Here is a 14740-nt window from a genome sequence, read left to right as displayed (position 1 = left end):
ATTAAAATAAAATTATTGAATGGATTTTATAAAAAAGCTACTTTTTGCTACTTTATTATTATGCTTTTTTACTTTATTATTGTTGTTATTACTCTTGTTTATCATTTTCAATAGTATTTAATTTTTCTTTGTAATATACATATTTTAAAACTTGTTACGTTTGCAAATATTTGAACACTCATACCTGGGAGTTATACCAATATCGTTTTGATGAAAATTTTACTCAGGGTTTAATTTCTCATCAAACTTTTTAGCTTTCGGTATTTAATATTAAATAGCCTAGCTTTAGAAAGGATATTGAAATAAATCTCTGGCAACGTAAAGAAATTTCAAAGCAAACTATTTATAAACAACTTCCGGTCGCGTCTTATCAAGATATGCGATAGTGTCTCGCGCTAAATATATATTATTCTGTCCATACACGTTATTGTGTAGCATGTATAATCGATACGGTAAACAAACAGTACTGCAGGTTTGTAAAAAACAATTTTAATTTTTTAATTTTGTTTCTCATAAGTAACGAGTCAGAGAAAATGGAATAAACTGAGATTACCTGTTACACTCCTAACGAGAATACATCATCATTAAAAAAAACGTAACAAAGAGCTACTGTTTAAAGTCCATTTTAGACGATGAATAATAGAATTTGAGATAGAATTTGAGATATAATTTTATGCGTCGTGTAATACAATAAAAATGCAAATAATCGTAATTATAAATTTATGATGTAATGCTCTATTTTTATAAAAAATAAAAGACGCGCATTTAATATGATGCATCTTTTATATTTATAAAAACGCAGAGTATAAATATCATGATTAATTAATTGTAATTGATGTAATGAAAATTAAAAATATGTAACAAATATTATTCAAATGTGCTGCAAATAACACATATTATTCATATATAAATAACATAACATTATAACTTAAGATAGATTAGTTAAAAATAAGAAATTTTTCTTATTAATATTGTAATTGTATTTATAATTTAAAATATGTTGTAAAATATGATATATAAAATTATAAGTAGAATTTTATTTCAAATTTTAGAATTATTGATCGTGTAAAATGAGCTTAAAATTGTAATTTATTTTTAATTATATAAATTGCATTAATAAATTTTTTTCTTGTAAGTGCATTAATATATTCTTAAATTATTTCATAACTTACAAAGTCAGAAAAAATTAACAAATAATTGATTAATTCTGTGCGATACCGCTCTCTTTTTTTTTATATATTTTAATAATATTCCGTAATTTTATAAAATCGATAAGAATGCAGCTTATACAGCTGTGTCGTGAAGAGGAAAGTTTATCTCTGAATCTCTTTCTTCTTGCCTTTGCCATGTCTTTTTCTTGCTTTGCTTTCACGCTTCGCAACATTTTCCGTCAAATATTCATATCGAAAGGATAAACGACGGAACTCGTCTTTCGCTTATCTATATATGTTGGCGCTTCCGCTGTCTTCAGCGCTGTGTCAGTTTGTACTCCTCCACTCCGCAAATAAACGGCAGCTGTGCAATATCACGAATTGTCGCGGTTCCCTTTTCGCATTTCCGGTCGATTAGGTGCTTCCCTCGTGTACCAGCTTGCGAGCAAAGCGATTGCACATACTACAAACAGGCACTTTCAACCCGATCTCTGGTGCCGAGTGGTCCCGACAAACGGACGCGGAATAAACTGCGCGTCAAGTGTTTGTGGCTTTCATCGCGATTACACGGAAGTGGCACATCACATTGTAAGGACCGTTTTCATAATAGGAGAGAACTGCCGAGTATACTGGTCGCCTAAATCGTATCTAATCAATATTTATTTTATATTACTAGTTGATATAGGCAACATTTAGTAACAGTAATATAAAATGAACAATGAATAATACAGATAAAAATATAATAGCCTATGTCTTGTTTTATGAACGTTAGTGTTTTAAAAAATCAGGTACATCTGATATTAATTTTTAATTAATTTTATTATAGAATATTTTACATTCACTATATGCACACTTTTGTATTACAAAGATTAAATCAATATTTTCACAAAATCCATCAAGTTTTCTTGTATCATCACAAGATAAGATAATTAACAATAATAAAACTAATAATTAATCTCAATAGAAATGCAAAAATATATTTGAGTCATTTTTTTTTTGACGTCATGTTTCTTTTTATTTTTGTTATTTAATAATTATAAAATATTGGATTGTCCGGAAAGTTCGTGCCGACTAATCTATATAATTTAATAAATGTATACTAAAATTTAAATTTTCTGCGTTTCAATTTTCCTTCAACATCGGCACGAACTTTCTAGACAATCCAATATTTGATTTCCTTCAATTATTAATTGATTATTAGGTATTAGTTAATGATTTTTTTATTAATCTTAAAATTAATTTTTATTAAAACGCCACAAACTTTTTCCCATATCTAATATATTAATCGATGAAGAGAGGGGAGAGAAACACTCAAAGTATGAAACAAAAGGTTTTAATTGATTTGACAAAAGATACTTGCAGTTCAGTATTTTTAACTATAACATTTCTTTTAATACTATAACATTTTTAACTATAACATCTCTCTTGTTTCAATACGTTTTCTTTTATAATGGCACCAAGATGACACATATATTTAAATGTGTTGAGTGAGGCTCTTATGGAACACCTAGACTCTTGTTCCAAGAAATCTAACATTTCCCCAACCAATAAATGTTTACGCGACTGGTTCTTTTAAATATTTTCCACATTGTCTACAATGGATCGCGACCAGTAGCTGCTTCGGAGTGATCCCGTATCAAAGGCTGATTTATCTCGATTGGTACATTCGCTGCTTGTCCATCTTCCCCCTCAGATCGAACTCCAGGGACATTGCCGTCATTAGCAAATCCGAATTTCTGTGACATGACGGCATCTCATCGCGACCAGGAATTAACCGGATTAATGAACTGTACCAAATATATTTTAGATATTACTTTAATGTCTTTGATACAATCCGTTACCGCCGTCACCGCAGGGAGATGCCTTGGACGCAGAGAATTGGATTTAAGAGTACATAATCATACTAGTACATAGTCATAATAGCGAACTTTGGATAGTTCTAGAAAATCTCTCCTATAAAATTAGGCTTATGGAATTCTCTTTTGATACTTTAAAATTTTAGGTATGTCTCAAAATTGTTCATTTAGAGTTCAATTCTCCTATAAAACTGGGCATAGTCTTTTATGAATTATTTCTTATTAATTTTTAATCTTTAGGTAATTTTTAATCTTTATGTATTATGAAAACAGGCTTAAATGAGAAATTTCTATGAAGAGGCTAATTATGTAACTTTTTTTCTAGGATAGAAACGTGAAAAATGAAAATTTTTTTTATGCAAATGAGCAGAATATCTAAAATCGATGCATTAAACAACTTTTAAATATCTTTAAAAGTCTTCAAGCAAGATTTTTAAGATATTTCATAAAAAATTCTGAAAGATATCTTGAAATTGTCTTATGCGTTGATTTAGAATTTTACACAATTTTACTCAAATTGTTCCACTTTAATTTTCTGTAAACAATAAATTTTATTTAGTCTCACGCCATGCAATTCTACGTTCACAATTGTTCGATAAACGTTATTAATGTCTTCGTTACAATGGAAACACTGTTACACTTGAAATTTGCCGATAACGATTGTTCATGTTTCCCCTTGATTTCTTGATTTCTCATCGATGACATACAACTCACATAAATAATGTTTAGTATGCCATCATTTTCGTTTCTGTTAGAGCTCGCATGATTTCTTATTTTTTTTTGTATCTACTGATTTTTCTATAAATGGGACAGTTTAATAAAACGTAAATTATTATTTAGAGAAATCTTGTTATCGTCGTAATTCAGTATTATATCATCAATATGAAAATCTCGTGCCATACCATTATATAAAATATCTCCCAGTTATATAGCCTTTCATAGGAACGAGAAAATAAAGTCATTTATGTTATTTACGTGAATCTGCTAGTCCATGCTCAAGGGACATTTCAGGTGGATTTTCTATCCTCCTGAAAAAAAATAAAAAACACAACATCGGATCTGTGTTATATGATGCATGTGATATAATGTCAAGCGAGAACCCTCTTTTCCACGACATGACGGATGGAGCGAAAAAAACGTTGCAACTTACGTTTATGCAGCGTGACTAGCAATGTCTTCATTTGATAATTCTTTCGTGATTATTTGCATATTTGAATAAGATTTGCTTTTGTATTCTCAAGGTTCTGTCGTCACCGTTATTTCCAGTTCGCATGGAAATCTTAGCAAACACTTTTACCTCAATTTTTCTTTCACTTCACTTATTTCAATAATATATTTTTGTTATTACAACGTTTGAAGGCATTAAAGTTTGACATGCGCTCGATTGTACGAATAAACAAGTTTTCAAATGGCACTTCTTTTTTCTTCAGATCGATAAATATACATATAGAAATATAAATATAAATAGAAAATAAATATAACATATAGAAAAATTGAAAAAAATTAATGCGTAGGATCTGTACTCCGGTTTGTTATTCGAGCTGTCGTGAAAATCAGTTTACAATAAAGTATCCGACGGAAATTTTGTGAGCGCAAGCTCATTTAGATTAGCGAGATGGCTGTCGATTGGACAAACCCGTGGATTCGTACAGAAAATTGGGATATATGTATAAATAGAACAATTATCGATGGGAATGCGTTGAGTAATGGATTTAGAACGCACCGATGTATAAATGCTCTTTCAATCTTGTATATATGTATTTCAACGTGAAATGTGTAAAGTAGAAAGTTCCTACCAATTTTGTTATTAATGTGCTAGAAATAGTAAAAAAAAAGATAAACAAATTTTCAACAAAAACTTTCTCCTCTTTATATTTTATTTATCATATCGTATACTAAAAGAAATAATTACTAACAGTTTGTAACCCAATTAGCTCAATAAGCACCGACTTGTGGAAATAAAAATTAAGAAACTTTGTTGTTTCCGAGTTAATTAAATACTAATTATTGCGGCCAAGCATGAGGCAAATGACATTTTTTGTATGCGTTTTGAATTTTGTCAGATGCTGTAATCCTGTGTCTTCATAAAAGCGAAAAAAATATTACATTGATAAAAGCAAGGGAAAAAATTTTACGTTACTAACTTGTATAAAATGATCGATATAGGTGTTCGTTGTTGCATCTCGTGTGATCGTTAAGAAGATACGTTATCGGGAAAAATCCGTACTGCGTTATGAACTGCAGATAAAGTATACGCATGCAACTATTATTAATGCTTTTACGCGACATAAAAAAAAATGTATCGATGTATCGACGGTTATGAGATTCGAATGGATGAAATAAGGATTTGCCAGAGGCGAAATATTCTGAAAAGCAACGCTACAATAGGCGGCTCACGAATATATGTATATCGACTCACATAAACGATGTCTTTGCAAGAATTCTTTGAAAACTTTTATAAAATCAAAAAATTGTACAAAAGTTTTGTCTAGAATGATTTGAATATAAAATGTAAAATTTGTTTCGCATGATAATTTATTAAAAATTATGATATTTTTTTTTAAATTAGAACACATAAGAAAATTTTTTTAACACGAGAGCAAATGTAAAAACTGTATTTATTATACGATGTTAATTTATTTTAATTTTTTATGCAATTTTTAATTTATTATAATTTATACATTTTTTATACATTTTTTTACTAGATCGCGTCACTTCGAGATATAGTGCGAATACAGTGGCGTTGGTGTAACATTTGAAATAGGTCAGTATAAAAGTAGCTCCCTATACAACAAAGATGTTAATTATCCGAGAGTGTCTGATCCTTCAAAAGCGACGATTATCTGAAACAAGCTGGGGTGATGCGATTTGCTGCAACATGGGAGCCAAATTCCAAAGGTGAAACATCGATGCAATCAGCAAACCTAGAACGTGACGTCTGAGTCTATTAGTACCGCTGGGTAGTGTCTTTCGCTGAATCCTCCGGTGTGAATGGTGATTCAAAGGACCTAGCTTTGAGGACAATTGTGTGGAGTTTGCGGATTACAAGTTGTGACAACAAGTTCGCCGAGCCTATCGTGCTCGGACGCGTGATGGGGACATTAACGCCGAGAATAGCGAACGCTACCCCGCGAACCTCCCGATTTACGAATAGATCGGGGAAAGTTTCCTCGTTTGCTCTCACGAGAAATTACGTTTACAAATTCAGCTCGTGTCTATAACGTTTAATTGCTGTTGGCCGCGATTGTCGGAAAACGCAACTAGTAATTCCTTTGATTTCAGCAACATGATTTTAATACATGAATGATTTGTACAAAAAAAGCAGTGGTGAGTTTTTATTTCTGCAGTTCTTTAAAATGTATTTTTGCAAGAGTTAAATTTTTTAAAAGTCTCTTTATGTATGTAGGTGTATACATGCATGTATTTTCTCCAATCTGCGCTGATAATCTGTATAAACAGCAAATATTCTGGAAGCCATTTTATAAAATGTTTAAGCGGCTTATGCATGTTTTGTTAGGTAAACTCGTATACAAGGATGAGCAAAATAATAGTATAAAATGACAGAATTTCTCATAAAATCGCATTATTAATAATTACATGTTTTTAAGTGACTTTTTAAGTGATATATCCCGAAATGATCATCAATGACTTATGTAATAGCTGATTAGTATAATATAAAGCCAAGTACACTGAAGAAAAAAATGATGTTTTAACAGCTTTATTTTAATTTAAAATAACCTTATTGATTTAACAACAGTATTAATGAAATAAATAAAATTTTATTAAATATAGGAGCGTAAGTAATTTATTTCATTAATGATGATACTGAATTAACAAAATTATTTTTAAAATAATGCTGTTAACATATCATTTTTTGTCAGTATATTATCTTTTAATTTATCTTCGCTCAAGCTGAACGAAAAATACGCTGAACTGACAATTTGCGCGATTAAAGTTACAGTGAGTGTATATTATAGATGAAATATTTTTTATGTCATTTATTTTTAACATTTTAAAGAATGTTTCCGTGATTTACTTTGAAGCTTAAAAAACAGTTAAGACAGTAATTTATTAAGATACTTTATGCAAGAGGATTTTGCAAAAAGATTTTAACAAGCGTAAGTCGCAAGTAATAGTAAAACTTTTTATTATCAATTGAATTTTATAATTTAATTTATTTTTTGTTTTTATTATCTTCGCCACTTTCTTTTCTTCTTTTGCGACAAATTTGTCTTTTCTCCAAAAGTCATAGAATATTCATTTTATTTCTTTTAATACGCAAATTTATATATTTATATATTTTTTGATTTGCTGAATAATAAATTTAGTGTCGTAAATTTTGTCTGGCGACAAAAGTAAGGCACGGTATATAATAAGAGACAAGTAGTTAACAGTATAGTAGCAATGTAGCAAATCGCAAGCAGCTGCAATATTTTATTTACAGAAATTTTTACGATCTTTAGTCGACCTCGGCTCGATGAAAGTACAAAAGCCTCTCTCATTAAGGGATCAAATTGTTTGCCATAATAAGGATCGGTTTACGAGCACTCTTGATTCTTAATAAGCTGTTCAGAGCTTTATTTAACTATGAATTTCTTTCGCCTTACTTTACCTTGCATTTTTTTTTAAGGTTCAAAGTTAGCAACTTTGGTTTTCGGACAAAGATTACAGAAATTTGTATAAAATTTGCATAAAATAATTATTGCACTTCTTCGCAATATTAAAAATTTAACAAAAATAACTTTTCATAGATTAACATTCAGCAATAGCGACAACAAAATATCATAGAATTACACAAGTATCTCTTTTACAGAATATAATTAGAGTGTAATTATATATAATGGCTTGATAGCTTCCAAGAGTTAATTTGATTCTATGTGATAGTACTCGAAATGCTTCCTGCAAACGTGACTTTCTCGCTGCAGCTCGTTAATTAATTATGTTATAAAATCGCGCATGATTCTTTCTGACAGTTGCTTTACGTAGCTTAACGAGAACATCTTTTATTAATTATAAAACGATATCTTTCATTCCGCATGGCGTACAATTCGAGTTATCTAAAAGCGTAAGCTCTTCACTGAGTCTTTAACGTTATATCGGAGTCGTCATATGTATTGCGCGCGGCGGTGCGAAAAGCAATTACGGTCCATTTTGTGGAACTTGGCGTGTACCTGACCGATGAAATGACATTACTCTCCCGAACGTGAAAATAACAAGCCGAATGAATTATTAATGCGCTGACTCCGAGGTGCGCAACGCGAATTCTAACAGAAACCATATTTGAAAGAGATTGTAATATGCGATCCACTTTGGCCAAATTATCAGCTTTCGCTAGCCTATTTTAGCCAGCCAAATTATTTAATTTAATCTATCCACATTCTGAAAATATTCTCCATAATGATTTAAACCGCATATTATTATTTCTAGATAATTATATCTTTGCAATTTTATTTATTAAAAAGGTAATGGAAAATGGTAATGAAAAATAGCTACATTAAAATAATATTTTTCAATATTTTAATAAGAGGATGTATTTAAAATGCTTTTGTTAAATATAACAATTTTTTTAACAATAAATTTTATTATAGACTATGAACAGAGAGAGAGAGAGAGAGAGAGAGAGCTGTATGAAATTACATAATTAATTACATAATTAACTCTATTGTTCCACGTCAGCAATTTATTTAGAGTGACCTTTATAATTACTAATGCAAATATTGTGATGCAAATATTATTGCTCTTTATTAATATCGATTGATCAGCTTTAGTTGTACAAATTATGTTTGCATGATACCCTTAATCGGGTTTAATAACATCCATATTTATGAAATTGGTCAATCATAGCTATTTCTGTGAAGAATGGAATATCTATGATTAGACAGTTTCATAACTACGGATGTAATTAAACCCAATTAAGAATACTATGTAATCATAGTCATAGATCTGTTTACATTTCGTCATGGAAATGGTTCCCTTTAAAAATTGATTAGGTTTTACGGTGACGGTGATGAAACACGATCTCGATACGTTCGTAATTATGCGGAATTCTGAGTTCTCGACGTGATAAAACTTAAATAGAGCGCGACAAGAGGGAATCCAGGCGAGAAACTTGATGGATGGGAACGTCCAGAGATGCAGTAAGACGAAATTCTTTCCACGAGACTTCACAACAAGTAGGGTCGACATCTAGTACGATGTTCTCTTTAGCTTTTTCCGCGTAGCGTTGATTTATTTTCTTATCTTTTATCAAGGCAGCTAGCCAACGCTCTTTGATCACAGTGTAAGTTAATGAGATTTGTAACGAATGCAGTCGTAAGGCTAGTTTTCTGATTGCAATCTTAATGCTTAGTTTATTTCTTGTTTTCATGTTTCTTTGATCATAACTGTTATTAAATAAATTCATCGAGAATTATTAAGGCCCTCTTTGAAAAATCATGGAATATTTTCTTGTTTGATCTTTTCTATTTGTAACTCTCGTCCGAATAGTTTATATAGAACTGATTTAATAATTTACTTCATTATAGATTTTTTACGATTTTTTTCAGATGTTTATTTTTATTTTTACGTTTAGGTGAAATAAAGAGAGATAAAAAAAGATCCAAAAAATTGAAGAGAAAACACAAATCATCAATCGCATTCGCGAACACGATCCAACAATAGAAATTAATGCTATGTCAAAACGTCCTCTGGCAAGGATCGAAATTCGCTTTAATTAGATTTCCAATTCAGTTTCAGCTATTTGCGAACAACATATCTCGTTTCGGACATTCAATGTCTACTTTGTGCACCGTTAATAAATAGATGTGTATAGTCGCCAGGTATATCACTTCACAAACCTCTAACCATTTCCATAACGATATGTATTGATTACAATGCCAGTTTTGCTAAATTAATCGCATTGTTGCCACTGTCATTTTCAACGTCGATAATCAAAATATCGATACTAGACACTAAAGGAGAATATTTCATAGATCAATTTCAGTTTACAAGAGTAGTTACTTTACAAAGAGTTTAGTTAATCTTTTACAAGATTAATCTTAAATTTAGCCACAGCAGAAATTATAATGAGAAATTATAATAAACAAAATAGAAATAGAGATTACGGCAGGCTAGTCTATTATTTTAAATTTCTTACTAACTTAAATTATATCTTTTATATTGCGTACATAAAATGCAATAATACAAGAGAATCTTAAATGTTTTTTTTAATTTTAATTAAAGAATTAGTTTTTTACATTGCTTATATTAGCTTTGAATATTCTACATAACATGAAAAATTTAATTTTTCTATTTATCAGATACATGCATCCATTTTATTTATATTCTAACTTTATTTAAAGAATTAAAAAATTTTTGATATAATTATTACATATACACATTATTACATGTGATTCAAATAATATATATTGGAATGCAATAAACAGAAAGAAACATCTTAACTGAAAATACAAATCATGATGCACGTGGCGATGTATCGGAAGTACACACCGGAAATATACAAATGCATTATGAGTTTCTCACAATATTGTTGATTAATTAATATCATCAGTAACCTACTTTCGTTAATTGTAAACGTAGTAAATGTACGATCGCTAATTAACACGAATCTGTGGCTTATAATTGTCACGTTCCGCAACAAAGCAGGTAACTTTTTAACATCAAATATTGCTCTGATTATTTAGTGCACTTATTATCGAACACTTTACAGAATTGATTCTCTCTGCGGTTGAAAATAAATACATATTCGTAATTCCTTCAAAATTATTGTGATGTGAAACATAAGGTCGTTTTTAAAAACAATTAAAAGTTTAGAATGTTAGAGTCGACCTAATTTCCAAATCTAAAATTAAACATGTAAAATTCAATTTTGATTGCACATTTAATGAAAAGTACCATTTATTAAATTTCGTTAAGTTAAGTTAAGTTAAGAAGAAAGAATTGAAGAATAAAGTACCATTTCCTAAAAGAAATTTAGATGGTTTTACTTAGAAAGCATTAAAAACTTTTACGAAAGTATCCTCATTAAATTTATGTAATTTATTATGTAATCAATTCATATTTAAGAAAATTAATAAGTAATGTACACGTACTTTTTCAAATTTAATACGTGACAGAAGATCTCGAAGAATCTTAAATATTAGGTTAAGGAAAAAGTCCATTTACAAGTTGATAAAAAGATTTTTTTAGCAATTCATATATTCTATTCTATTTAAAAAAATTGGCAATTATATCACTTGACAACGTTTTAGTTTTAAGGATCTGTATTTTTAATTGTGATACGATGATTCTTAACGAAGTTACGAGCAATAAAGTCAGAATGTTTCTTTTTACTTAATCCGAGTAATTTAGAAATCAGGAACAAAAAATCAGTAGGAACATTTAAAAAAATTATTTTGTATAGGAAAAGCTTCAAGCTAGATAGTCGAAAATTTGCTCAATTTTTTTTTTTTGGCACGCTATACAGACTTACAAAGTGAAAAGAAAATTTTTGATTTTTTCAGCTCGTAGTTTTTTATATATAAAAATTACAAAACTCACATGAATTTAAAAAATATAAGTAATCATTCGAAAGTAGAGATTCCAAACCCTTTAAAACCCTTTTTTTTAAATTTTAATTTTAATCATTTTTAACGAAGATATTAATGGGAAAAAGTCTTTTTACCAACTTGTAAAGGGACTTTTTCTCTAACCCAATATAAACAAAGTCCGCTAACGATGCTAACTACTGATTGGACTCACGTGTGCCATCATCGATGGATAGTGCGGGTAGAGAAGGAAAGCTCCGATGAGGTGAGCGGCCGAGAAAACAATCCCGGCGATGCAGGCGTGTCTGAGTCTGATCGGTAGAAGAGCGTAGGCCATATAGATGAAGAAGCAGACCATTAAGGCAGCAGCGAGAGGACCTCCGGTTCGAAGATCTTTCGATTTCGAGAAGAATGATGTATCGCTGGTATTCTCGCGACCCACTTCGTGCAGTCGTGCTAAATGAATGCTCAGAGTCACTTGTAAAGCCAATAGGGTGACTAGCACTGCACCACTAACGCCCGCCAGCCATATCTCATTCATGCCCGGTCTTGAAATAGCTGCTACCAAAGCTGAAAGGAAATTTTGAATTTCGGTTGAAGTAATATTTTTCGCCAAAATTATTTAGATTTTAACATTCCTATCAGCATCGAATATTAAGATATTTTTAAGATGCATCAATATTATTAAATTGCTTGTTAATTTAATTTGTGATATTGTTACTCTAGTTCTGTTAGAATTGCGTTTCAAGATTGTTAAATTTGACAAGTTAAATTCGACGCGCAGTTTGCAGAATTGAATATGAGTATATAAATTTACATCGAATTATTTAAGTATTAAATATTCAGCTTGATCTTTTGAGGTCTTTATTTATTTTTCTATTTGTGTATTTATCTTATGATCTTGAAAGATACTTTGTTTATTGAAAGGAAAGTTGCTCATTACTGATTCTTACGTTTTGAAGTGTTCGATGAACACATTTAGAAATGTAGAGCCAGTACGAAATGGTATGAGTATTCGATATATATTTTAAACTAAAGTGGATGATATTTTAACAGCTTTTTCGCGATTTCTAGACTATTTTGTCTTTCGTACGAACATCGAGAAAAAGATTATTTATATCACAGTCTTCCCAAGTTTTTACATTAAACATTCTATATAAGTAAGTTTCTTCAGAAAATTCGATTAAAGTTACTAATGCAACGAATTATTTGGTCAAGTTCGTGCTGGTCGAAAAGAAGGTACGAAGGAATAAGCTCTGCGAGTTATTGCGATGCGAAAAGCGGGTCTCATTGCGTGTTCTGACGCTTTCGAAAGGAAACAATACTTGCAGACAATATTCTCATGCATTATTGATACTGAGACCTCGTGAAACATTGAGGCTCAGGCAAAACAGGGATTCTCTACATACATAGACGATAGTATAGAATGCACGTCTTTTAACGTCGTTCGCGACATTTGACTACAGAACTATTTCGATGCAATTCCAGTAATGTTCAAACTGCATATTTTATGAAAGCTCGAGATTTTTCTGTAAATAAGTTTCTGTCGTGATATATCAACATTGGACGATTAGATTTTTTTTCCGCAAATATTTCGAGCACTCGAATTTGATTTTTCATACGATGAAAGGAAACGTAGAAGTTTATCGAAAGTTTATAGAATTCTTTAATATAATTGTAATTGTAATATATAATTGTAATTGTAATAAAATTAAATTTATATAACAGAAAAAAATTGTTCATTTTAGCACGTAACGTTTAGTAAATAACTTTTTTCTTTAGCAAAATTGCGCCCAATAAGTAATTTTTGCAGGAGAGCAGGTTGAAGTTAATAAATAAGCGCAAAAATTATTTATCGAACGCAATTTTGCTGAAGGAAAAAGTTATTTGTTTTAGCATAAAGTAAAAAAAAAAAAATATCTTGTATTCCGAATTCGTGAATTTCGGATCACCAGTATATATAAATTAGTTTAATTATAAATAAAAATAAACAATTTTTTAAATTGAATTTTTAATTGAAAATAATATTCAAAATAGATTTTAAATTGATTCAAGAAAACGCGAAGATACAAAGAAAATGCAAACAATATTTAAATTTTTTTAAATTCTGGAATAATAAGTTTAAATAAATTCCTTAAATTAATACAAAGTTACTTTTTATATACAAAGATCTTATATACAAAGATCTTGAAGCAAATGCAAACTTAATTCTGGCATCCCGGAACTATCGCTTTAAAATGAGAAACTTTGATTGTGAAAAATTAATTCATGGAGATTGAGTCTTACCGGCGTAAATAACAATGCAGGTCACTAGGGTGATTGCGAGGGAAAGATTTTCAGGTCTCTGTAAGAGTGTGATGAGCGACTGGTTGCCGGTCAGCATTAACTTCATGATAAGTAGTAGGCCCAGTGCCAGCGCTAAACCGACCAATAGACCGAGCACATGTGTCATGTTACTTTGATTCATACGTAGGAAGTAGCGTTGGTACAGCATTTCAACCTGAAACATATGAGCACAGACTTGCCACACATTGGGTTAATCAATAATTTGTCTGTAAACTAATAACATTATAACTCATATATATGCCATATCGTGAAGGGATGTATATTATATAAATTCATAAAATAAGGTATTTTTACAAAAATAGAAATTTTAAAGATATCATTTATTAAAAATAATTTATTATTGTGTGTGACATTTTGTAGTAATAATAATACACATCCCATTTATAATTTCGAATAGATCTTTCTAAAATATAACTTTAATAGATTTTAAATTTTAATATTATTTTATTTAAAAAAACACAATAATTAATTCAGTTTTTAATAAAAAAAAGTCTGTTACATATTGTACAAAAAAATCTTAGATTAAAAAAAAATGTATGGAATATGGTATACAGAATAAATATTTGATGAAAGCAGTGTGGCTGTCGCACTAAATTAATAGTTAGTCACTGGGACCGAATAACGAAAATGAAACATTCACTGCACTATATATTATATATAGATAGTTGTGTGAAATGACAGTTACATGCACAGGTATGTACTATGTAAAATTTATTTATTGTACTTTTCGGAATTGCATCACTCATAGAAAAATATATGTCGCGAAATGCATTGCAAAATTAATTATTACGTTGTTATCAATTGATTGGCGTTTATTCGAATTTGTGCGAATCACTAATGCATCATTATTATCTTGTTCGTC

At 30.0% G+C, this 14740-nt stretch overlaps 1 protein-coding gene across 1 annotated transcript in view; it reads right to left on the bottom strand.

Annotated features, from left to right (window-relative positions):
- The window catches only part of LOC108688493 (adenylate cyclase type 6), a 102761-nt gene that overhangs the window by 47147 nt on the left and 40874 nt on the right, over nucleotides 1-14740 (bottom strand). The window contains exons 4-5 of the mRNA XM_018194775.1: nucleotides 13819-14032; nucleotides 11747-12102 (exon numbers count right to left, since the gene is read on the bottom strand). Coding sequence (XP_018050264.1) covers nucleotides 11747-12102; nucleotides 13819-14032 — 570 coding nt within the window. The remainder of the gene's footprint in view (nucleotides 1-11746; nucleotides 12103-13818; nucleotides 14033-14740) is intronic.

Source organism: Atta colombica, unplaced genomic scaffold (assembly GCF_001594045.1).
Source record: "Atta colombica isolate Treedump-2 unplaced genomic scaffold, Acol1.0 scaffold233, whole genome shotgun sequence".
In the NCBI taxonomy this organism is placed as follows: Eukaryota; Metazoa; Arthropoda; class Insecta; order Hymenoptera; family Formicidae; genus Atta; species Atta colombica.
The sequence above is the reverse complement of the archived record's forward strand: the minus strand, read 5'-3'. Positions and strand labels throughout refer to the sequence as shown.